At 40.4% G+C, this 25700-nt stretch overlaps 1 protein-coding gene across 3 annotated transcripts in view; it reads left to right on the forward strand.

The window, feature by feature from the left end:
• The first annotated feature begins 9304 nt into the window (after positions 1 to 9304).
• The window catches only part of FANCI (FA complementation group I), a 62196-nt gene continuing 45800 nt past the window's right edge, over positions 9305 to 25700 (forward strand). For 2 of the 3 annotated variants that reach the window (XM_061158678.1, XM_061158680.1), the window contains exons 1-9: positions 9305 to 9420; positions 12059 to 12161; positions 17492 to 17564; positions 22087 to 22217; positions 22636 to 22792; positions 22873 to 22930; positions 24384 to 24425; positions 24751 to 24874; positions 25287 to 25372. In XM_061158678.1, the coding sequence (XP_061014661.1) occupies positions 12078 to 12161; positions 17492 to 17564; positions 22087 to 22217; positions 22636 to 22792; positions 22873 to 22930; positions 24384 to 24425; positions 24751 to 24874; positions 25287 to 25372 (755 nt within the window). In that variant the 5' untranslated portion in view covers positions 9305 to 9420; positions 12059 to 12077. Of the gene's footprint in view, positions 9442 to 12058; positions 12162 to 17491; positions 17565 to 22086; positions 22218 to 22635; positions 22793 to 22872; positions 22931 to 24383; positions 24426 to 24750; positions 24875 to 25286; positions 25373 to 25700 lie in introns of all 3 variants that reach the window. The other variant, XM_061158679.1, reaches the window with a different exon arrangement.

A 25700-nucleotide genomic window follows, 5' to 3' on the forward strand; every position in this document is an offset into this window, starting at 1 on the left:
CTGGAGGTTGCCTCTGCTGGGGGCGTGGTCCAGTCAGCAGGCTGGGATTACTGGGTCACAAGAAACTTCTCAGGGCCCACAGTTTCCGTTTAAATCAGGCTCACAGGGAGGCCCAGATTGGGGCAAGTGACGCGCCAAGGGGGAGAGGGGCGCAGCTTGGGCCTGGCTGGAGCTCCCTCAAAGCCCTCCTTTGTGTGCGGCTGCTCCGGAGTTCCTGCTCAGCCATGTGGAAGCCGGGCCATGGGGGTGGGATCTGGGTCAGTCCCATTCTCTCCTCCCCTTCCTCGCTCTCATTGCAGAGGGGGTCTGAGAAAGCACTCCCTAGGGTAAGACATGCTGGAGACGGAGGGAAAATTGAAATGTGATCGTTGATGAAATGGCAGCGGCGGAGAATCTGGGTCGGTCACCCTCTCCCTGAGCCCAGCAGGGCCTGGCATGGGAGGGCAGGGAGCAGGGCCCGCTGGGGAAGGTAACTGGTTAAGGCTGCGTGGGGAAAGGACAAGACCAGGCTGACCCACTTCTAGGCAGTGGTGTGCAGTGATAAGAGCCTGCTTAGGAACCAGACTGCCCGCCCCCCCGCACCCAGCACCTTCTAGCTTCAAGAAGTGACTTCACTGCTCAGTGACTCAGTTTCCTCCTCAGAGAAGTGGGGATCATTAGAGGAAGTCCTATTCCCCAGGATCTCAGAATGGGACTGTATTTGGAGATACAAGAGGTAATTAAGGAAAAATGAGGTCATCATGGTGGGCCCTAATCCAAATCACTGGTGTCCTTATAAGAAGAGGGAATGTGGACGCCGACACACACAGAGGGAAGACGGCATGAAGACCCAGGAAGAAGGCACCATCTACGAGTCAAGGAGAGACGTCTCAGAAGAAACTAGCCCTGGGGACTCCCTGGCGGTCCAGTGGTTAGGACTCTGCACTTTCACTGTGAGGGCCCGGGTTCCATTTCTGGTCAAGGAACTAAGATCCCACAAGCAGCATGTGGCAGGACCAAAAAGAAGAAAAAAAGAAACCAGCCCTGCTGACACCTTGACCTTAAACTTCTAGCCTTCAGAATTGTGAGAAAATGAATTTCTGTTGTTTAAGCCACTCAGTCTATAGTACTTTGTTACGCCAGCTTTAGCAAACTAATAGAGATGTGTCCTTGGATTTTTTTTTTCTCCAGGTACTTCACAAAGTGTGAGGGCAATAATGGAAGGAGGTCGTGGTGAGAGTTTAAGCTGCTCTATGGGAAGGAAACATAGAGACCCCAGAAGAGTGCATGCGTGCTCAGTTCATGTCCGACTCTGCTACCCCGTGGACTGTAGTCCACCAGGCTCCTCTGTCCATGGAATTTTTCAGGCAAGAATCCTGGAGCGGATTGCCATTTCCTTCTCTAGGGGCTCTTCCCTACCCGGGGATCGAACCTGAGTCTCTTGCACTGGCAGGCAGATTCTTTACCACTGAACCCCCTGGGAAGCCCAGAGACCTCAGAAAAGGCTTTGTCAGAATTGGATGATGGGAACTTCCCTGGCAATCCAGTGGTTCAGACTCAACGCTTCCACTGTAGGGGACACGGGTTTGAGCCCCGGTTGGGGAAACTAAGATCCTGCATGCCACATGATACAACCAAAAATAATAATACAAATTACTTAAAAAAAAATAAACTGGTGATGGACTCCATCATGAGGAATATTCCTTTCTACCAAGAACACTTTCGAGTTGATGGCACAGCCCTGACCTGAGTGGGGATTTTCAGGATGCTGACAGGCCACAGGGCCCTGTGTAAGGAGCAGAGCTTTCTGTGGCATTCTTCTGCTCACAGCCCTTCTGTGCCTCTGCCCTGCCCTTCCCCCCTCCCAAGAGTCATGTTCACGTCCAGCCTCTCTGGCTGGAACAACGGTGCCGCTGTGTGCGTGGAGACACTGCCCTGTGCAGGCCGCCCTGGCAGACCCTGTGGGCTCCTCGGCTCTCTCTGCCAGGCTAGAGGCACATTCGCCATGCCCCCATTCTGTACTGCAGCAGGGGCCTTACCAGCATTACCTGATCCAGTCCTTTCCGATGTGAAGTAGAGAGTAAATCCCCCCTTTTCACAGAACAGGGAACTCAGAGTCCCAAGTGGCGAGGGGACCTGCCCAAAGCCACATAGCTGGAAAAGAGTCGAGTTCTGGTTCCTCTAAAGCCCTCTCATTATTCATTACATAAGGCTGCCCTCTTCTCCAGAAGTGAGAGTGATGGCCCAGGAAAGTCACACCTGCCCCCAGCTCCTGGGGAAGGTGATGTGGTCTCCTCTTCTGGGGAGCAGCTTCCAGGGACAAGAATCTGGTCATTGCCATCCTCTTTTGGTCAGTACTAATTCCCCTGGGCCAAGGAGGACCCCAATGAGTGCCCAGGCCTCAACCCCCCAGCTTTGAGAAGTGGGAAATCCCAGGTTGAGGGACATTCTACACCTTCCTTAAAATTATACAGTGGTAATGAGAGTCCCTCAACTAGTGTGGGCTGACCCACAAGGACTGGCAGTCACCTTGTGCTCTATAAAGCTCCACAGAATTCCCTGGTGGTCCGGTGGTTAAGACTCCATGCTTCCACTGCCATGGGCACTGGTTCAATCCCTGGTCAGGGAACTAAAGATCCTGCAACCTGCATAGTGTAGCCCAAAATAATAATAATAATAATTAAAAGTAAATAATAAAAAGCTCCTGTTCTTAGACATAGACATAGAGAACAGATTTATGGACACGGGGGAGAAGAGAGGGTGGGATGTATGAAGAGAGTAACTTAGAAACATACATTACCATATGTAAAACAGAGAGCCAATGGGTATTTGCAATTTGACTCGGAACTCAAACCAGGCTCTCTAAAGACCTAGAGGGGTGGGATGGGAAGGGAGGTGGGAAGTAGGTTCAAGAGGGAGGGGATATATGTATACCTATGGCTGATTCATGTTGATGTTTAGCAGAAACCAGCACAATTCTGTAAAGCATTTATCCCCTGGAGTAGGAAATGGCAACGCACTCCAGTATTCTTCCCAGGAAAATTCCATGGACAGAGGAGCCTGGTACAGTCCATGGGGTCCAAAGAGTCGGACATGACTGAACACGCATGTAACACAACAATACAGGTAAAACCAGTTGGTGCTTTCAGATGGCAGGTTGGTTTTAACTCCCACTACTACAGAAAAAGACACAAGTATTTGCTATGGACTGGATGTTTGTGTCTCCCACCAGGTTCTTACGTTGAAGTCCCAACCCTCAATGTGTTGGTATTAAGAGGCAGATCTTCTGACAGGTGATTAGATTTAGATAAGATCTTGCTGGTGGGGTCCTCGTCATGGGATTAATGCCTTTATTTAGAAGAGGAAGAAGGCAGACCAAGCTCACTGTCTCTGTCCATGCGAATACATAGAGAAGGGCCTCAAGCACACAATGAAACATTGGCCATCCGCAAGCCAGGAAGAGGGTCCTCACCAGAACTAGACCATGCTAGCCCCTTGATCTCAAGTTTTCAGCCTCCAGAACGGTGAGAAAAAAATGTCTCTTGTTTAAGCCACCCAGTCTATGGTATCTTGTCATGGCATTGTTTATAGGAAGGAAGCCATAGAAAGGGAGAGGTTAAAGATGAGTTTGAGCAAACTCTGGGAGATAGTGAAGGACAGGGAAGCCTGGAGTGCTGCAGTCCATGAGGTGGGAAAGAGATGGACACGACTGAGCGACTGAACAACAGCAATGACCAAGTTCAGACAGAGAGAGGGAAGTGACAGTAAGTGACTTTCTTGCTGAGAAGATGGAAGAGAGTAGGATTCAGTGCTCCAGCAGAAGTACTGGACATAGCCAGTTTGGTTGAACACTCTCTCATCACTACAAGAAGGCAAAGAGAAGAATTTGTGCTGATGACTGTGAGTTTAAAGATTTGGTATAAAGTTCAGGTCATCTGCTGAGAGTAAAGGAGGAGATAGGAAACTTTGAAATAATCTTCATGAAGAAAAAATGGTTAAACTTATTAAGGAAGATTGGCTGTGTTGAAGCCTTGAGATTGGTGACAATGGCTTTTTCTTTTTTTTCAAATTGAAGAATAGTTGATTTATAATGTATTAGTTTTAGGTGTAAAGCAAAGTGATTCATATATATATATTGTTGTTGTTTAGTCGCTAAGTCATGTCCAACTCTTTCGTGACCCCATGGACCAGTCCATGGGATTTCCCAGGCAAGAACACTGGAGTGGGTTGCACTTCCTTCTTCAACAGATCTTCCCAACCCAAGGATTGAACTTGCGTCTCCTGTGTTGGCAGGTGGATTCTTTACCACTGAGCCACCAGGGAAGCCTATATATATATATATATATATATTCTTTTCCAGATTCTTTTCCTTTATAGGTTATTACAAAATGTTGAGTATATACCCCGCGCTATACAGTGGGTCCTTGGTGATTATTTATTTTATGTACAGTAGTGTGTATATATTAATCCCAAACTCCTCATTTATCCTCCCTCCCTCTTTCCCCTTTGGTAACTGTAAGTTTGTTTTCTATGTCTGTGGGTCTACCTCTGTTTTGTAAATAAGTTCATTTGAAACTTTTTTTTAAGATTCCACATATAAGTGATATCATATGATATTTGGTTTTGCCTGGCCTATTTAATTTGGTATGATAATCTCTCAATTCATCCATGTTGCTGCAAATGGCATTATTTCATTCTATTTATGGCTAATATTCCATTGTATTAATATGTATGTACAACATCTTCTTTATCCATTCATCTGTTGATGGACATTTATGTTGCTTCCATGTCTTGGCTATCATAAATAGTGCTACAATGAACATTTGGGTGCATGTATCATTTTGAATCATAGTTTTGCCTGGATGTATGCCCAGGAGTGGGATTGCTGGATCTTATGGTAACTCTTTTTTTTTTCTGGCCACACTGCAAGGCTTGCAGGATCTTTGTTCCCTGATCGGAGATTGAACCTGTGCCTGTTGTATTGCAAGCCAAGTTCTTAACCACTAGACCACCAGAGGAGCTTTCCTGTTGGCTCAGTGATAAAGAATCTGCCTGCAATTCAGGAGACAAGGTTTCAACCCCTGGGTCGGGAAGATATCCTGGAGGAGAGCATGGCAACCTACTCAAGGGTTCTTGCTGAGAAAATCCCATGGACAGAGGAGCCTGGCTGGCTATGGTCCCTGAGGTTGCAGAGTTGGACACAACTGAAGCGACTACACAGGCATGAGATCACCAGGGAAGTCCCTAGGTCAAAATTTTCATTTTGAAATTTATTTCATTGAAATAATTTAAAAACCTATTTTTCTAAGGATGTGTTCATAACTTTGCACCCATTTAACAAATATCTGAAGCACCCACTATGTGCCACTTTTCCAGACACTGGGAATACAAACAGTGAGCTGTTAAATCTCTGAACTTAAGCCCTTCTAAACCAGAATTTCTTCAGAATGAAGTCAGCTGGTTCTTCTTAATAATCCTGTGGACTTCCCAGATAGTAATATCTTTTTCAAATCTTGGCCATTTTTAAGTATACACCTCAGTAGTGTTAAGTACATTCACATTGTTGAGAAACAGATCTTCAGAACTTTTTCATCCTGTAAAACTGAAACTCTATACCTATTAAACAACAGCTCCGAAATCCGCCCTCTCCCCAGCCCCTGGCAACCACCATCTACTTTACTTTTTGTGTGTGTGCCACACAGCATGTGGTATCTTAGGTCCCCAACCGGGAGTTGAACCCACATTCCCTGCAGTGGAAGCTCAGAGTCCTAACCACCAGACTGCCAGGGAAGCCCCTTCCATTCTAATTTCTCTTTCTTGGAGTTTGTCTCCTTAAGATATCTCATATGAGTGGAATCATACAGTGTTTGTCTTTTTGTGACTGGCTTATTTCACTTAACATGTCCTGCGGGTTCATCCCTGTAGTAGCATGTGACAGGATTTCATTCCCTTTTTATGGCTGAATAGTATTCCACCTTATGGATATACCACATTCTGTTTATCCATTCATCTGTTGATGGACATTTGGGTGTCCAAATGTTTTGGTGCACTGTCTTAGTTGCTCTGTGGCATGTGGGATCTTCCAGGATCAGGGATCGAACCCATGTCTCCTGCATTGTCAGGCGGATTCTTTACCACTGAGCTACCAAGGAAGCTCCCCCTTTTAAAAAAAAATTTTTTTTTACACGCTACTTTGATTATTCCCTCAAGCAATGTCATCCTTAAACCCAGACAACTGGAGTGCCTGGGCTTAGTGGTGCCTCGATGGCCCCCTTCTTTGATGATGAAGAGTCCAAGGAACTTGAAGGGTATATCCTCTGAAGCCCACATACCCTCCTTTAGACCATGCTCGGGTTACCTTCCCAAACATCTCCAAGCTCAGTTCCTCAGCCTATACAGACTTCTTCCTAAGTTCACCCTTCTCAGAGTGGACCTGTTAGGGTGTATAGCCCTGGGCCCAGAGGTAGTCAAGGGTAGCCAAGGGCAGCTTTCAGGGAGAGACGTGGTGTGGATTTTCAGACTGAGTGTCCATGTGCGGGCATATGAAGGCCCTTACACTGCAGGACTGAGTGGGAAATGACAGGGGGCCTCCATTTGTACTTTTTCTCTGGAGCCCTGCAAATAGCAGCAGCTATAATATTATTACCCAAACATGAACCAGGTCTGAAAATCATGTGGTCCCAACATTGCAAACCTGTTTTAACTGGCTGTATTTTCTAGAATCAGTGTATGCCTAGCTGCCCAGTGTATGGAGGCTGGGCGGTTGAAGCAAATGGGTAAGATTTGTTGCTTAGTGAGGAAGTTTGCACCAGGGTGGAAAATACTGTCATGAGTCTAAGTCTGTTCTTGTCCTTTGCATACATAACACCCATGAGCACTAATAGGAAATACAGATGATACATTCATGCAAAAAGGGGAGGCAAGACCCTCTAGTTGTCAATGCCAGTAGGTAAATGCTTACACAGGCAATGCAGCAAGTGCGCCTGGGAATACAAAAATGGAAGCTGAAAACGAGCCTGTTTGAGCTACACAGACATGGCTGCTACAAATTCATGGCTGCTGGCCCTTCCCCAGAAGCATCCTGGAAGGGTGGTTTTGTGGGGAGAACATGAGGTCAATTCTCTTCCTTGGAAAGCTAAAGGAATAATCTTCCAACTCAGCTGCTGTGCTTTAGCCACATGTGTTTGTGTGTTTAGTCGCTCAGTCGTGTCTGACTCTTTGCAACTCCACAGACTGTAGCCTGCCAGGTTCCTCTTTTCATGGGATTCTCCAGGCAAGAATACTGGCATGGGTTGCCATTCCCTTCTCCAGGGGATCTTCCTGACCCAGGAATCAAACCCAGGTCCGCTGCATTGTAGGTGAGTTTTTAACCGTTTGAGCCACCAGGGAAGCCCACTTTAGCCACACATCACAGCTCAACACTGGGCCAGGGATATGGTAGAAGTAATAAACGAAGGGTCGTGAGCAAGTAGTAGACAGCTGAGAGGCATCGTTCTCTTCCAGCAGCTGTGTTTCTTCCAGAACTGGCCAACTAGATCCATTCTACTTCTGGGGACTGGGAGTCAGTCTCCAGACTGAATAACCCCCGATCTTAGCATTCCTTCCAATGCCATCCTATGGTCTCACACTTGGCAAGCCCAAGTCTAAAAGCCAAATCATCACCCTCAAACTTGCAACCTTCCCTGTGTGTCAGTTCATTGGCAGTATCACCCACTTCCACCCCTGTCACTCAAGCCTGAATATTCCTCAACACCTCCCACCTTTTCCCAAGCCTGGGCCACCACCACCTTTGTTAGGACAATTTAGAGCCTCCTAAGGGGATCCTGACTTCAGTCTACCTCACCTCCATCATCTCTTTTGAATAATCTCTGCAGCACTCACCTGCCAGAAATATCATTCTGCAAAGTGAATACAATAATGCCCTTCCCCTTGATCCATTCCCCCACTTGCTCCTGATGTGAAAAAGACTGCTTTTCCACCTCCATCCAAAGCACCTGAGCCAGCCAGGGGCTTGATTGCTTGTTGCCATCAGACCCTTTGGACAAGCTGCCCCTTCAACCTAACACAGGCTCTCAAACCTCCCCTCCATTGCTCTTTGTTCTACTGTCAGTTGTTTGTTTTACAAATATTTACTGCTTTGCCAGTGGTGGTGGTTTAGTTGCAAGTCTTGTCTGACTCTTGCGACTTCACAGACTGTAGCTCAGGCTTTGTGCTAAATGCTGAAGTTTTGCATGCAATAACCCCCGTAGCCACATGGGACTTACATCTTAGGGCTGTCAACTGAAAGAAAAGTACACAACCTAAAAGTGAGTTAAGTTTTATCCAGGGACCTTACACAGCACGATAACCCAGGAAACAGCCTAGCCCTTAAGGGAGGATATATATGAGATTTTTTTGCAGCGGGTGGATGGGTGGGAAATCCATCCATCAAATTGAACATCAAAAGATAACTGATCATACACAAAACCCCAGCCATTTCAAGTTAATGACTTAAATGCTCTTCTATGTGTAGGAAGATGCAAGAATCTTGTTGTTCCATTGCTCAGTTGCGACAGACTCTTTGCGATCCCATGGACTGCAGTACATTAGGCTTCCCTGTCTTTCAATATCTTCTAGAGTTTGCTCAAACTCATGTCCATTGAGTCAGAGAAGCCATCCAGTCATCTCATCCTCTATTACCCCCTTCTTCTCTTGCTCTCAATCTTTCCCTGCATCAGGGTCTTTTCCAATGAGTCGGTACTTCCAACAGGTGGCCGAAGTATTGGAACTTCAGGTTCAGCATCAGTCCTTCCAATGAATGCAAGAATCTAGGTTCATTTAAATTATTCTTAGATTTGCATCTTCACTATCTAAGGATCAGTACATTCAAAACGTTTCCTGTTTTCCCCTCAGGCACACTGAGACCAGAGACTGCAGTGGCCACAGACCTGATTCCTGCAGAACAGGAATTGCACGCAACATTTATTTTTCCTTTACAGGGGAAACTGACACCTCCTCTGGCCCAAGGAGTAGGAAGGCTTCCTCTGCCTTCCAGGCACTTCCCAAGCAACATCACTTGATTCATTTCCTCTCTCACTGACCCTTTCCCCAATAGTACACAGGAAGGCCTTAATTGGTCAAAACATCGTGGTGACTATACCCAGGCCACACTTCCCCTGCTCGTTCTGAGGTCCCGAATTAGCGTTCAGAGATTGTGCCCCCGACCACCACCACTTTGAGTGGGAACATCCGAGGATTCCACGACTCCCCCCTTCCCAGTTGTCTTAATGGTACGCTCCAAGCGAGAGCTCCCGGGTACCGGAAATAAGCCTCGGGGGGCGGGACCCGTTGCTCAGGGTAACGGAAGGACGGAAGCTGCAGGTTGAGCGGGTTTTTTGGAACTCCGTGGCTGCGTTGAGGTGGAGGTGACCGGCTAGAGGAGCTTCGCGCGTTGCAGGGGAGGTGGGACTCAGCTCCCGGGAGGTAACGGGTCTGGGAGGACAGGACGGCGCCCCTTCCGAATGGCGTTCTGGCATTTTCCTTGGCCCGAAAGAGTCAGTGTGCCCTGGTGTCTCCCGTTGCGGCCTTTAGCTTTTCTCGCTCCTTGGGCGGCCTACAGTTGGCCCTCTCGTTAAATTCTTCCTCTCCTTCAGCGTTCAGCTCCTACGTCTGAGACATTTCTCTAAACCCGTTTCGCCTTTGTAGCTCGGTCACAGCGCACATCCCCAGCTGCCTCGTTTTATAGTTTCTCTGTGTTTACTTCTCGCTCTCCGAGAAGCCCGGGTGCTAAACCCGCGGCGTCTCCCTTCCGCGGTGCCTCACTAACCTCGGGGCCTCTTGACAAGGAGTCTGCTATCCGCACCGGGACTTAACAGCCACCTATCTGTGTGCTACTCAATTCTGGTCTTAGGACTAATTTAGCAAATGTATCTGCTGAAATAGAAGGAGTTCAGCATCTTCCCTTTAGGGCTGGACGTCTCTTTTGGTCCGTATGCCTTTTCTGAATCCTCTACTACCACTCAGCCCCTAATAGAGGGGCTAATCGTAGGTAGGAGTCCCCAGTAGTGGGTAAAAGCATAGGTTTTGGAGTCTGGAATTGGACAGACTTAGGTTTCAGTTCTACTTCTGCAACTTACTAGCCTTCTAACCGTGGGGGACGTTCCTTAATTTCTCTGAATCCCAAAAGATCTTCATCTGAATTGGGAGTAATAGCACCGGTCAGAGGACTGGTATGAGGATCAGTATCATTTTTCCCCGAAATATTTATTGGGCACCTATTACGAGCCAGGTATTGTGCTAAGTCTTGGAGATTCAGTGATAAACAAAACCAGAGATGGCCCGCTGCCCTCCTGGAGTTTGTGATGGAGTGGGAGATGTAGTTCTTCATCTAAGAAGTATAATGTTAAAAGTGTGGTGATGGTGAGAGATTACAGTTGCCTTGAAAGAATGTAATAGGGGAGTGTTTAGACTGAGCTTGTAAAGGAGTGTGGGATTGAGCTGAGACCTGAAGGATTTTTAGGAATTAACAATAAAAAGATCGGTGGGCAGGGGATGAAAGAAGGGGTATTTATTTTTATATAAGTTCCAGACAGAAAATCATGTGAAATTGTCTGTGGCAGGAGGAACTTGGGGGTTTGAAGGACTCAGCAGTTCAGTGTAGCTGGCATATAGAGTGATGAAAGGGAATTAGCATGGACCAGACCTTTATATCCTGACGTCAGGATTTTGGGCTAATAATGGAAAGCCACCAAATCATTTTTAAGATGAGGATGAGTCACAAATCTGGTTTGTTGTTTCAAAGACATTTTAGCTGCTGTGTGGGGAATGAGTTAGGAAGCTGTGTAGTAGTTCCAGTGAGAGATGATGGTGACTTTGGAATAATGTGGCAGTAGTGGATCTCAAAAGTAGACTTGAGAGATGTTTGGGGACACAGGACTTGGTAGTGGCTGTGGAGGATGAAGGTGAAGTGGTTAAGAATGTTGCCTAGGTTTCTTGTTTCAACAGCTGGGTGGATGATGGTATAATTTAGGGAGATTGAAAACAGCAGGAAATACAGGAAGGGGTTTTCTTTCCACCAGTCTGTGTTGCCCTCTTCTTGTAATACTCCCATAGCTACTCACTACTCACTAAAGCCTATCTGCATAATGTGCTTCCATTTTACCCTTTCCTTTGCACTCTCCAGAGTCAGCCACCAACACCAGCTTTTGTCACTACTGCTGAAATAGCTCTCAGGAGCCTCTTAGCCTATGCTCTTCTTTGTTATTCCCTCCCTACTTTAATCTGCGCATTGATGCCATATTTAGTTTCCTCAAACACCGATTCAGTCTTGTCAGATTCTCTTTTACTCCAGAACTTTTTGTCACTATTACTTACAGAATAAGGTCTAACTTCCTTAATTCGACGTTTAAGATCTTGCACAGTTTAGCCCCACCCTTTTACTAGCCTTCCTTCTCACTGCTCCCCGAGTTGAACTCTACCTCAGGCTACGTACTCATTTTCCCCAAGTAAGTTTTTCGGATTCCCTTATGAATGCCTTTGTTGACAATACTTTCCTTCCCAGTAATGTACCATGTGGTTCTGGTGACTATCTAAATTTAATCTTTACATTCCAGTTCAAGGTTTCCTTTGCTGGGAAGCCTGCTTGATGTTTGAGCACACATTTATTTCTTAGCCTTGTTAACTTCTCATTTATTTTTATACCATTTAATTGGTATAAATGCATTTGCAGTGCTATTGCTTTATTCATTTATTGTGTATGTGTAGATAATAGTATATATTTGCAATACTGTTAGATGACAGCTTTGTTTTAGGTAGCATAATGGGTAGATACTAAAAAAAAAAAAAGAAAATGTGAACAATTGAATTATGAGACCACTTGATTAGACTACAGCTTTCTAATAAGGAAATTCCAGGGGATTCTCCAGATTCTTTGGTTTGGCTAAGAATCACCTACTCCTACAGTTGGTAGTCCCTAGCCTGTTGAGTACCCATTGTGTACATAACATGTTTGAAATACTCAGTTAACAAGTAGAGAAGGGAAAAAATCAAATTTGTTTACTTTTGGTAGTTTCATCCAGCTCTTGACATTTTTCCTTTTCAGTTCCTTGCTGTGTGCAACAATGGACCAGAAAATTTTATCTCTAGCAGCAGAAAAAACAGCAGATGGCCTACAGGAATTTCTTCAAACCCTGAAAGAAGATGATGTGAGTATTGGGAAGCAAGTTCTGCCAAAAGCAGATGCCAGGCATGATGACAGATGCAAGGGACATGTTAGAATTAATTCTGCCACTTCATCTATCCCCCACTCTCCTTAGAAGACAAGGGTTTATTTGATAACAACTCATAGATGTAAAGAAATGGGGGAGAGGAAGAGACATGGACTACTTAAGGGCATTTCTGTACATTTATACAACTGTATAATTTCTTGGGAACATACAGTTTAATGAAATCGACCCAGTTTGAGATGGAGTGCTTAAACAGATCAATTTTCATAAAAGAAAAAAAGTTAGGAGTTATACTGCAACAAAAATTACCAGGCCCAGATAGTTTTGCAGGAGGCTTCTACCAAACCTTTAGAGATCAGAGATAAGAGCTAGATAGTCCCAGTGCTACACAAGTTGTTTTAGAGCATATATATTACATAATGTATGTACATACATAAGGAAAGCTTCGAAGTGCTTTTTATAAAATATAACATTGATGCCCTAAACCTGATAAAGACAGCTTGAAGGGGCTTCCGTTGGTGAAATGTGAGCATCAAAATAATCAAGTTCAGTTATGAATTATAAACCACTAAAATATAAAGAAATCTGTGAGTCCATATTGATAATAAAAATAAATAAATGGTGAGAAAGGTTCTTGCTTACCATAAAGTTAGAAAATCGTCATTTGGCAACAATCATGATCAACATTGGATCAGGCAGAAGCAGCAGTGGATGCTAAATCCAGGGAGAAGTTTTTTGAACTTTTTATTTTGAACTGATTTTAGACTTACAGAAAAGTTGTAAAAATAGTAGAGTTTCCATACACTTCTCTCCCCAATGTTAACATCTTACATAATAATTTCAGTAAAATTTTACGAACCAGGAAGTTAATATTTGTACACCACCTTCAGTGAGACTAAAGACTATTTGAACCCTACCTGGTAGTTTTTTCACTGATACCCACTTTTTTTATGTTCCAGAATCCTACTCAGGATCCTACACTGCACTTAATTGTTATTTTCCCCTGATTTTCTGCAATCTGCAACCGCTCCTCAGTCTTTCTCTGTCTTTTGAGACCACTGAAGAAGTTTTGATCCATCATTTTGCTGAATGTCTGATGTGTCTCATGATTGGACTCAAGACATGCATCCTTAGCAAAAAGACCACAGAAATGGCTCCATGCCTTTTCACTGTGTGTCATATCATTGGGCTTGTGATATGTCATACCTGGTGATGCTGACTTTGAGAACCTGATATCAGAGGTTGCTGCTGGGCTTTTTCATTATATAAGAGAAAGTTAGATGAGGAACACGATACTTGCATAGTCTTAAAGTTTCTTCCACAAACTGCATACTGGTTGCAAAGGGAGGGAAAAAAATAATTATAAAGTGGGAAAATAAGGCAACACATTTGACTGGGTGATCAGACTCATACTACCAGTGAAGGACAGATGGTGTCACATGCCTCCAGGTGTGATACTCCAAGAAGGACACAATATCACTTGTATTCTGGCCAAGAATGCATAAACTCAGTCTAATCATGAGGAAGCATCAGACAACAGAAAATGAGGACTGTCCTGTCTTATAAAAATCTATTTTGAAAAAAAAAAAATCTATTTTGATGGTGCCATTAACTTGGTAGTTCCAGTCTGTCCACTAAAAGAAAAATTTTAAGCTTTTCAACGTAACGAGGATACTTAACCTTACCTGGAGCTTTTCTGGTGGCTCAGACGGTAAAGAATCTGCCTGCAGTGCAGGAGACCTGGATTCAGTCTCTCGGTGGGGAAGATCCCCTGGAGCTGGGAATGGCTAACCCACTCTAATATTCTTGCCTAAGGGAATCCCATGGACAGAAGACCCTGACAGGCTGCAGTCCATGGGGTCGCAAAGAGTTGGACATGACTGAGTGTCTAATACACACTTGGTTTACTTTTGCATTTTAAAATGCAGTAAAAAGAGAACTGAATAAGGTCAAAAACTAAGACCGCAGATCATGTAACTAGAGGGAGGAAGACGAAATAGGAGTAGAGGACAGAAGGAGTGGAAGAGAGCTAACATTTGTTGAGAGCCTGCTGTGCCCTAGACCTGTACAGGGTCCTCTGCCTGTCATCTAATATAATCCTTCTAACAGTGCTTTGAGGCAGGAAGTAGACACACATAACAGAGGTTAAATAACTTGACGTTATAAAGCTAATATATGACAAAGCGAGGATTCATATCTGGGTCTTCTGATTCTGGGGCCAGTTTTTTTCCCTGTATGCCACTTTGCCTTCTCTTAAAACTGAATTTTTTCAAGAAGAGTCAGGGTTTCTCAGCCTTGGCACTGTGTATACTTTAGAGTGGATAATTCTTTATTGAGAGAGGTTGTCTTATGCATTGTAGGTTGTTTAATAGCATCCCTGGCCTACACCCATTAGGTGACTGCACCCTTCCGGTTATAACAACTAAAAATGTCTCCAGACTTTGCCCTGTATACCCTGCCTGGGGTGGGGGTGAGGGGGTAACCCCTGGTTGGGAACCTCTCCTCTGAGGGTTATGTCAAGGGCTATTGGAGGTTCCAGGCGGAGCAGTCAGTTATTTCCTTATTAGGTATATAAGAAGGGAGAGATGAACTCCAGTCAGAAAGAGCAGGCACATGTAGAAAAGATCAAATTCAGTATTGTATTGGTTTTGGCCTCTGTGATAGTCCTTTAGGTCTGGATATTATCAACCTCATCTCAGTTTTTGCTGGCTGCTGCTGCTTAATCACTGAATGTTTGTGCTTTTTTTATCTTTACATTTTCTCCCTGGATGATCTTACATGTTCCCATTGACCTCTTTCCACTCTGAGCTCTACTTTGGCATATCCAGTTATCAACTTGACATTACCACTTGGATATCTTAGGAATAGTAGTTCTGAGCCCCACATCAGATCTGCTAAATCAGAAACTGCAAGTGGAGGTCTCTGTTTTAACAATCCCTCTGAAAGATTTAGATGCTTGCTTAATCCCTAATTTTCACCATGTCAGTAAATGGTGTCACCATCTACTCAGTTAGTTGCATAAGCCAGAAATTTTGAATTCTCCTTGATTTCTCTTTTTCCTTTATCACCACAGCCATTTCACTTCTAAATCATGAGGAAATCTGTCTTTGTCTTAGTCCATTCAGGCTGCTGTAACAAAATACAGTAGACTGGGTGACTTATAACAACAATTATTTCTCATAGTTCTGGAAACCAAAAGTCCTGGACGATGGTTCCAGTGTGGTCAAGTGAGCGCCCTCTTCTGGGTTTCAGGCTTCATATTGTACCTTCATATGGTAGAAGGAACCTGGGAGCTCTGTGGGATCTCTCATAAGAGCCCTAATCCCATTTGTGGGAGTTCTGTCCTTATACCTATTCACCTCGCCAAGTCTCCACATCCAAATACCATTATAATGGGTCTGAAGAGTCCAACACATGAATTTTGGGGGACATAAACATTCAGACCATAGTAAAGCCCTCCTGATCAAGCTCTCAAATATATCTTCAGTGTACCGATTTTCAAATTAAGATGGGGTTATATCCCAATAAACCCATTTTAAGTTGAAAATATTATACATTGAAAAATACCGTAAACCGGAAATGCATTTAACACACCTACCAAACTTCGTAGCCTACCCTTACTTTCAGTATGCCGAGAATACCTACATTAGTCTTCAGTTGGGTAAAATCGTCCAACAGCCTGTTTTTTAATAAAGTCTTGAATATCTCATGTAATTTATTGAATACTATTCTGAAAGTGAAATATTGAATGGTTGCATGGGTGCAGAATGGTTGTACGTGTACTTGTTGTTTATCCTTGTGATCCCAAAGCTGATCACTAGCCCAGGAAAGGATAAAAATTTGAAATATAATATGTACTGAATGTGTATCACTTTTGCACCACCGTAAAGTTGAAAAATCATCAGTTCATCCATTGTTTTAAGTTGGGGACCATCTGTACTTCATCTTACAAAGTATTACAAACTGCAGTAGCTACTTATTTTTACAGTTCTGAGGACTAGAAGTCCAAAATCACAGTGTTGGCATTGTTGGTTCCTACTATGGCTGTGATTATCCATTTCATGCCTCTCGCCTAGCTTCTGGTCGATTGCTGACAATCTTTGACATTCCTGGCCTTGTGTCACCTACACATGGTCTCTGCCTTCATCTTCACATAGCATTCTTGCTGTGTATGTGTTTCTGTCCCAAGTTTGCCATTCTTCTAAGGACATTAGTCATATTGGATTAGGGCCTACCCATATGACCTCACCTTAACTAATTACATCTACAATGACCCTGTTTCCAAATAAAATCACATTCTGAGGTGCTGGGGATTCGAACTTAAACATGAATTTTGGAGGGGAACACAGTTCAACTCATGACTTCTGATTACGTCAGTGTAGTCCATTATCTCTCTCTTGATCACTGTAGCAATCTCCTAACATATTTCTATTTCACTTTTAAACCCTTCCACAGTGTATTTTCTACCACAGTAGAGAGACTGATTTTTTTTTAAACATCTATCATGTCCCTCTCTTCTCTTTAGTTACTTCTATTGCACTTAGACAAAAATCTGAACTTCCTACCATGGCCTACAAGATTCTTATCATCTGATTCTCTCGAAATTCATTTTGTGCCACTCTTCCTTACTACTTTTCATCCAAATTGGTCTTTTAAATTTTTTTTTCAGGCCATCCAACTTGCCAGACTTCTTGCTCCTTCAGGACTTTTGCGTGTAACAATACCTTCATCTGAAATGTCTTCCTTTTCCCACTTTGCATAACCAGCTTTTTCTCATCCTCTAATTCTCTATATGGAAATGTCCTCCGCCTCAGAGACGCTTTCTCCCTGACTACTGTAGCTGAAGTTGCCTCCCTTTCCTCAATTATTGTTTTTTTCAGTCTTTTCAACCATTTCTTTTTCTGATTTTTTTCCTGTTATCCTTTTTCCTTCTATCCTACTGTAAACTGAGTCAGACTATCATGTCGGTCTTGTTCATTCTTGTATACCTAATGCCGAGGAAAAAGAAAATATTCAAAGAGTATTTGCTGAATGAATGTATATCCCCAAGAACATAGCTCAATACCTAGTGCTGATTAAATATTTAATAAATGTTTGTAGAATGAACGTATGAATAAATTTCATCTTGACGGCCCAGTATCATCTTACGATCCACCCTGCTATAATGTGAATACATATGTTATTTTTGATGCCTGGAATTTCTGAAAGATATGATCCTGACAGATGAGCGTTTTTCATATTGGGAGTTTAGGTCGTTCAAATAGGGAAATTGTTGCCAGACTTGTACCTTTTCCTTTCTTTTTTTGTAGCTCACTAACCTCCTTCAGAATCAGGCAGTGAAAGGAAAAACTGCCGGAGCACTGCTGAAAGCCATCTTCAAAGGTAATGATAATGCCACTTCTCTCTCTGGGTTCACTGGTATGTTTGTTTACTTTTGGCTCCTATTGCTATTTTTCGTATTGCTTGAAGCACCACTGAAACTTTTCTGTTTTGGGGATTTCACAGAATCAATAGCACTGTCTTGTGGACTTAAATAATTCTTCTAAGGCAGGTAGAAGTGGCTATCTGAGATGTATTGCTAGTTTTGGAACCTGGAAAGGATGTACTTCATAAAATACGGTTTGGTTTACTTGTGCTTTTTAAGCTTATGGAGAATGGCAATAGTTAATATTTAATCTGTATTTAACAAGAGGCTAGGGAGCTCTGAGTTAACGAAATGGAGTATCTTAGTTGACTTATTTAGAGATGCTTAATTCCCAGTGGGGCATATTTGTTTCCGTATCTTGAACAAGGGCCAGTTTTATATTGTTGCAGATTGTAACTCACAGTCATTCTGTAAATTGTAGTAGAATAAAATTCTATAAGCACAAATTAAAAGTGGCTTTAGACCCTTAGCAGGTTATTTTAACTTGGTTTATTTTTCTTACCCCCTCAAGTAATTGGGTCTTGCCTTGCAAGGTTTCAAAAACACATATTTAAAATTTGGAAACTTTTTAAATGACTGTTTTGTAGAAATATCAGAGACCAGGAAGTAATGGAGAATCAGGAGCTGCTGCCTATGTATACTAAGTGAAAGTAATAAGAGTAAAACTGGGAACAGATCATCATGGCTCCCACTTCTGTAACTAACCTTATTTTTACCTTATTTAAAATCATAGATTTGGAAATCCAATTTCAAAGTAGCATGAATTACTGAGTATTTATGGAAACTGCCTCATAACTATTTTAATCCTATTAAATCAGTTCTGTGAAGGACCAATAGTTAGCTAATGATGACGTTTTAAAAAATTGATATAATCCATGTACTAAAAAATTCACCCTTTTAAAGTATACATTATTTTATTGAGATGTAATTGACATCATAAAATTCACCCACTTAATATATCTATTTAGTGGCTTTTAATATGTTCACCAAGATGCACACCTGTCACAATTTTCGAGTATTTTTATTATCCCTGAAAGAAACTTTACCTTCCTTAGCTGTCACCTTCCTAAATTCCTGATCGACTCCAGACCTAAGAAACCACTTATCTGCTTTCTGTCTATAGATTTGCCTATTCTGGCTATTTCATAAAAGTGAAATCATACTATATGTGTCCTTTGTGACTGGCTTCTTTTACTTCCCGTAAGGTTACTAAGATTCACCCGTGTTGTAACCTGTATCAGTATGTCATTTCTTTTTATTTGTTGAATAATATTCCATTATCTGAATAGATCATACTTTTCCATTCATGAATGGGTGGACATTTAGGTTATCTCCACTTTTTAACAATTATGAATACTGCTACAAATTTTTGTATAAACACATTTTCATTTCTGTTTGGTAAATATTTAAGAGTAGAATTGCTAGGTCATATCGGACACGACTGAAGCGACTTAGCAGCAGCAGCAGCATGGTGACTCAATGTTTAAGTGTTTGAGGACTGATGAGCTGTTTTCCCAAAGCTGCTACATCATGTTTCCATCAGTATTGAATAAGGATTCCCATTTCCCACATCCTTTGTCAACACTTGTTATTGTCTTTTTCATTCTATCCACTCTGGTGAGTGTGAAGTGGTATCTAATTGTGGGTTTGATTTGCATTTCGCTGACGGCTAATGATATTGAATATCTCTTCTTGTGCTTCCTGACCAATTTGTATGTCTTTGGAGAAATCTGTGTTCAAATTATTTGACCTTTTAAAAATTGGATTGTCTTTTTATTACTGAGTTGTAGTATTTAAATATTCTAGATATAAGTCCCTTATTAGATGTATGAATCACAAAGTTTTTCTTCCATTTTAGGTTCTTTTCATTTTTTTAATGTATCTTTTGATGCACGAAGCTTTAAATTTTGATGTCTGCTTAATTTTTTGTAGCTTTTGCTTTTGGATTTTTGTCTAAAAGATCATTGCTTAATCCAAAGTTACAAAGATTTATACCTATGTTTTCTTCTCAAGATTATAATCTTAGCTTTTACATTTATAAATTTGATCTATTTTTGAGTTAACTTTTGTATATGATGTGAGGTAGGAGTCCAGCTTCATTTTTCCCCCATTTTTTTCCCTTCTTTTTAAAAATATTTATTTATTTATCTGGCTATGCTATGTCTTGGTTGCAGCATGTGGGATCTAGTTCCCTAACCGGGGATTGAACCTAGGCCGCCTGCATTGGGAGCACAGAGTCTTAGCCACTGGACCACCAGGGAAATCTCTTTTCCCATTTTCAATAGTACCTTTATTGAGAATCAGTTGCCCATAAATGGTAGTTTATTTTTGGATTCATAGTTGTATTCCCTTGATCTACATGTCTCTCCTTGTGTCAGCACCACACTGTCTTGATTAGAATAGCTTTGTGGTAAGCTTTAAAATTGCTAAGTGTGAGTCCTCCACTGTTTCCTTTTTTAGAAGTAGTTTGGATATTCTGGGTCCCTTGAGTTCTCATATGAATGTTAAGATTAGCTTGTCAATTTCTGCAAAAATGGAAACTGGGTTTTTGATAGGGGTTATGTTGAATCTATCTGTGGAAAGTATTGCTATCTTTATATGTCTTCCACTAATAAATATGGTATATCTTTCCATTTACTTAGGTTCTTTTTCATTTCTTTCAACAATATTTTGTACTTTTCAGAGTATAAGTGTTGCACTACTTTTATTAAATCTATTCTGAAGTATTTTATTCTTTGGATGTGATTGTAAATGAAATTGTTTTCTTAATTTAATCTTCTCATTGTTCGCTGCTAGTATATAGAAACACAGTAGATGAGTATATTGATCTCATATCTTGCAACCTTCCTGGACTTGTTTATTAGTTCTAATAGTTTCTTTTTTGTGGATCCCTTATAAACAAAATTATGTCATCTTCAAATAGATTACTTCTTTCTCAATCTAGATGCCTTTTTTATTTTTCTAACCTAGTTACCTCAGTTGGAACCTCCAGTACAATATTGAATAGAAATGATGAGAGTGAACATCCTTGTTTTTTCCCTGATTTCAGGGGGAAATCTTTCAGTTTTTTATTAGTAAGTATGATGTTAACTGTGGGTTTTCATGGATGCCCTTTATCAGGTTAAGGAGTTTTCCTTCTATTCCTAGTTTTTTGAGTGTTTTTTTTAAATCATGAAACAGTACTGAAATTTTCAAATGCTTTCTCTGTATCTGCTGAGGTGACCATGTGACTTTTATCCTTTATTCTATTTATGTGGTATATGAAATTGATTTTCATACATTGAACCAGTATTGTGTTATTAGGTTAAATCCAGTTTGGTTAGAGAGTACAATCTTTGTTTTATATTGCTGAATTTAGTTTGCTGATATTTTGTTGAGGATTTTTGCATCTGTAGTCACAAGGAATATCGTTCATGTCTTTGTCTGAGTATGTTTGTCTGGTTTTGGTATAAAGGTAATATTGACCTCATAGACATCAGTTTGGAAATGTTACCTTCTCTTATGTTTTTTGGAAGAGTTGCTGTTAATTCTTTAAATGTTTGGTGAATTCACCAGTAAAGCCATTTGGTTCTGGACTTTTCTTTGTAGAAGAGGTTTTATTGCCAATTCAGTCTCTATTTATAAGTCTGTTCTGGTTTTCTGTTATCTTTTTTAGTCAGTTTTGATACTTTGTGTCTTTATAGCAATTTATTAATTTCATATGTTGTTTATTGTATTACTTTTTTTTTTTATATATCTACAAGATTGGTAGTAATGCCACTTTCATTCCTGATTTAGTAATTTGATTCTTCTCCCTTTTTTTTCTTGGTCAGTCTGAAGATTTTTCAATTTTGTTTATCTTTTCAAAAAGATTTGGTCTCCTTGATTTTTATTCTTCTATTCTCTCTCTCATTTTTGTCTGATTTTATTTTTATATTCTTTTCACTTGGTTTGAGTTTCATCTCTTTATAATTCCTTACGGTAGAAGCTTGGGTTATTGATTTGAGATCTTTTTTAATATAGGTATTTACAGCTATAAGTTTCATTATAAGTTCTACTTTAGCTGTATCCAATAACTTTTGGAGTGTTTTTTTTTTTTTTCCCCATTCATCTCAAGATATTTTTCTCTATTTTCCTGCTGACTTCACTCAGTGATGATGTTTTGAAGAAAAGTATGTTACTTAATTTGGGTTACTGGATCCCAGAAAAGCTTTTAGAAATATTAGAAGGTGTTCCTTCTGCACTGTAAAATTACTTTAAAAATTAATGGCATGGATGGAAGTGTGCAGAAAAGGTGGTATTTCAGTTTTCTGTCTAAATTAAAAGACTTTTTCAAAGCTCCTAAATATTGCTGTTCTAAGTACCGTAGTAATAAGTATTTCGATAATTCTGTTTCTATATTCAACTGCAAAGCTGTTTGTTATTCCTGTTTGCCTTTCAACCTTGTAAAACTTCTTCGTTTTTTTCTTTGTTTCTGTACTACCTGTTTAAAACAATAAGGTTTACCCTGTTCTGAGGAAGCTGGAGCTCTTAAGAGACTTAAGATATACAGTTGTTGTATCCAGTTGTTGGAATCAGGGGATTTACAGAAAGAAGTAGCATCTGAAATCATAGGACTACTAATGCTGGAGGTGAGATGGAAAACAAAAACTTCTTTGGTTTTAGTTGGATTTGGAGCGGGGTTTGTAAGTTGTTGAGGGAGGGAAAACAAACCCACCATAGTTCTTACTTATAAGTAAGAACTACCATTCTAAAACAAAATAGCCGATGAATGAGCCATAAACCACCTAGATGTTTATGTTTGGTTTCCGGTATCATGGACGTGTGTCTCTTTCAAGAACTGGAATATTTAAGAACATCAGAGAACTGATAGAAGATCCTGACCTTTTGAAATCCTTTACCAGAGCAGAATGATTCCCTGAATCACTTTTAGAACAAGTTTTGGGCTTCAATGCCAGTTCTGTCAACTCAGCAAAAGACAGTTTCTTAGAAAGAGGTACCAAACATCTAGATATCTGCTTAATGTTTTTTAATCCCATGAACTTTTAGGTTCACCGTTTTCCAGGACAGTTATTGGTTGAATTAGCCAATGAGTTTGTTGGTGCTATCAATGAAGGCAAGCTAACAAATGGAAAATCTTTGGAGCTGTTACCCATCATTCTCACTGCCCTTGGTACCAAAAAGGAAAATCTGACTTATGGAAAAGGTAGTTTTTCTTCCAGTCTTAGTAGCTTTTTCTCTCTTCACTTAATTGGATTTATTCGTCAGTGTATTTTGCATTTCTAGGTGAACTAAGTGGGGAAGACTGTAAGAAGCAGTTGATTAACACCCTCTGTTCTGGCAGGTAAGTCCTTAATAATATGAAGAACTTTTCTCAGGACTACAAGTCACCAAAAAAAGGAATACCATTATTTTGGGAATTTATATCACTGAAGTTTTAGTCCATTTTTTTGTTTATGATTTACTACTATAAAACCATTTAGTCCATGATCAGTTTTTGAGAGAGGTTATTTGCTGTATTCTTTGTTCTAACATTATACATACAGTCTCTACTTACTTAACTGTTCATCTTAACACAGCAATTTAGCCCTATAGTATTATTTGGAGTCCCAGGGTCTTCAAGGCTAGAAAATCATCTTGCCACTATCTTTTATTTTTTTTGGGGGGGGATGGGTGATATATAAGTGATATTTTTATCTTTAAACCTGATATTTGTATCTTTAAATCTGAAATACTAGTGTCTACACTAAGGAAAAACTGCATTGTATAAGAAAGTCTTCATACATGAACATTTCAACACAGAAATTTGTGACTAACTTAAGGATACAATAATAGAGATATGTAAGTTGTGGTATGTAAGCTATGAAAGAGCCACTCCATGTAATTTATACCCATTAAAAATGAAATATATAAAGACATATAGCAAAGATGAAAGATCTTTGTGTGTATGTGTATATAGTAAGAGATCCTTAATATGTATCTTTATATGTATATATATCTATATATAGTCTGAAATGAATAGAATACTAACTTATATAATACTGTGATTATACTTCAGTATATTGAAAGGAACTAGATTATCTAAACCAGAGATAACTGCTTTCATGGTTCATAAGGTCTCTTACAGAAATGATTTTAAGCATGTATCAGCTCATGTATGTTTATCCATTTATTAGTTCTTAATTACACAAAAGTTTATTCATTCCACATTGTAATATACCTTGCATTTTTCATTTAACACATATGTTCATGTCAGCATATACTACCTTACATCATTCTTTTTAATAGTTCCATAGTATTCTAATATTTGGCTAATCTCTAATTGTTAGATTGTTTAGTTTTTGCCAATAAATAATATTGGCTATTTGGTTTTTTGCTATTATAAAAGATGTTGCTGTTAACACTCTTTTATGTCTGGGTGACCTTTTATAAGCATGTACATGGGATATATTCCTAATAGCAAGCTGGGTGGCTCTTTGGTTATGTGCATGTTTAAAGTCGATAAGTAGTATTGCCAACTTGTCTTCCCAGAAGGATCATATCAGTGTATGTTCCCCGAAATAGTATGTGAAGTGTTTGTTTACCAAAATCTCACTAGCGTTGAATGTCATCAAGCCAGTCTGGTAGGTTAAAAGTGGTTATTTCATTGTTTTAAATGTCATTTCTTTGATCTTGTTTCCCAGTGGCAGCAAATCAAACTTGAAAGGGCCCTGATTCTTTTCTTCCTTGCTAATTTTACAAAGTAACATGTAAATAAGTTAAAAGAACACAAACTTTTCTTTTTCATTTTTAATCAGATGGGATCATCAGTATGTAATCCAACTCACCTCTATGTTCAAGTAAGTATCATCATTCCCTTTTCTTTTTAATCCTGCTGTGAGAACTTACCTGCTAGAAGTTGAAATGTAGTAAGCTCAAAAACCACTGCTCCTCAGTAAGAGTATTGGTACCTCTGTTTTGTTACAAGATTTCCCCCCACCCTTTTTTGCTTTAACTTCTTATTTAAAGTATAACTTTATAATGTTTTTTTCCAAGATAATTTTGCTGAGGTAAGGTTATTGGTTTCCTTTAAGGTTCTCTATTAGAGAAAAATCAAAAGAGGCAATTAACAATATTCTGATATCTCCCAAATTAGTCTCTAACTTTAGAATCTTTGTTCCACAGGGCTGTCCCTCTGACTGCAGAAGAGGTGGAATTTGTGGTGGAAAAAGTGTTGAAAGTGTTCTCCAAATTGAATCTTCAAGAAATACCACCCTTGGTCTATCAGCTTCTGGTTCTCTCCTCAAAGGTATAAATAAAATATTTTTTTAAACTCTGGTGTAATGACCAATTAGTACCATTCAGCTTATTCACACTCTTTATTTTATGTACTAGGACATAGAAGCTTTCATTTCACATATGATGATTTGGTCTACTAAAAATGTCATGGTCCTCAGCCAAAGTGAATGTGTACTATCTCTGGTCTCATGTGTGTGGTAGGAAGAGGGATGAAGAGCTCTGAAAGGGTGGATTATAGGCCCCTTAGAGTCTGATATTAAGATGTATTTCAAACTCAGTTTCAAAAAGTGTTTTTATGAAAGTGTTCTATAAATTCTTAGTGTGAGTCTAGCTTATAATTTATTTAAATTCATACTTGAAAATTCTTTAAGCTGAAAAGTACTTTAACTTGCCCTTATTTATTTTGTTTTATTCTTTTTCAGGGAAGCCGGAAGAGGGTCTTGGCAGGAATCATAGCTTTCTTCAACAAGCTAGATCAGCAACACAGTGAGGAACAAAGTGGTGATGAGTGAGTCAAAGAGTATAGAAATAAAATCATTTTTCCAAATTCATCATCTCATTGTCTAAGTCTTCAGTCCCTACCTTCCCCTCAGTATAGAATTTCCCTAGTTCCCTTAGCTGCTCAGTAATAAAATTAAAAAATAGTGTAGTCTCCTCAACTCTTTTATTTTAATCTTTCCTGGAAAACAGCAATAATGACTCTGTAGTTACAAACTTCAAAGGCATTTATTAAGTGTTTATTTTGTGTCAGAAGCTATTGGACCTGGGCCAGTGATGAACCAGTCAAAGTTCAGAAATTTTAATGAGAAGAGAAAAGAAAAGAAATGACAAGAAAA

Source organism: Dama dama, chromosome 13 (assembly GCF_033118175.1).
Source record: "Dama dama isolate Ldn47 chromosome 13, ASM3311817v1, whole genome shotgun sequence".
NCBI classification, from domain to species: domain Eukaryota; kingdom Metazoa; phylum Chordata; class Mammalia; order Artiodactyla; family Cervidae; genus Dama; species Dama dama.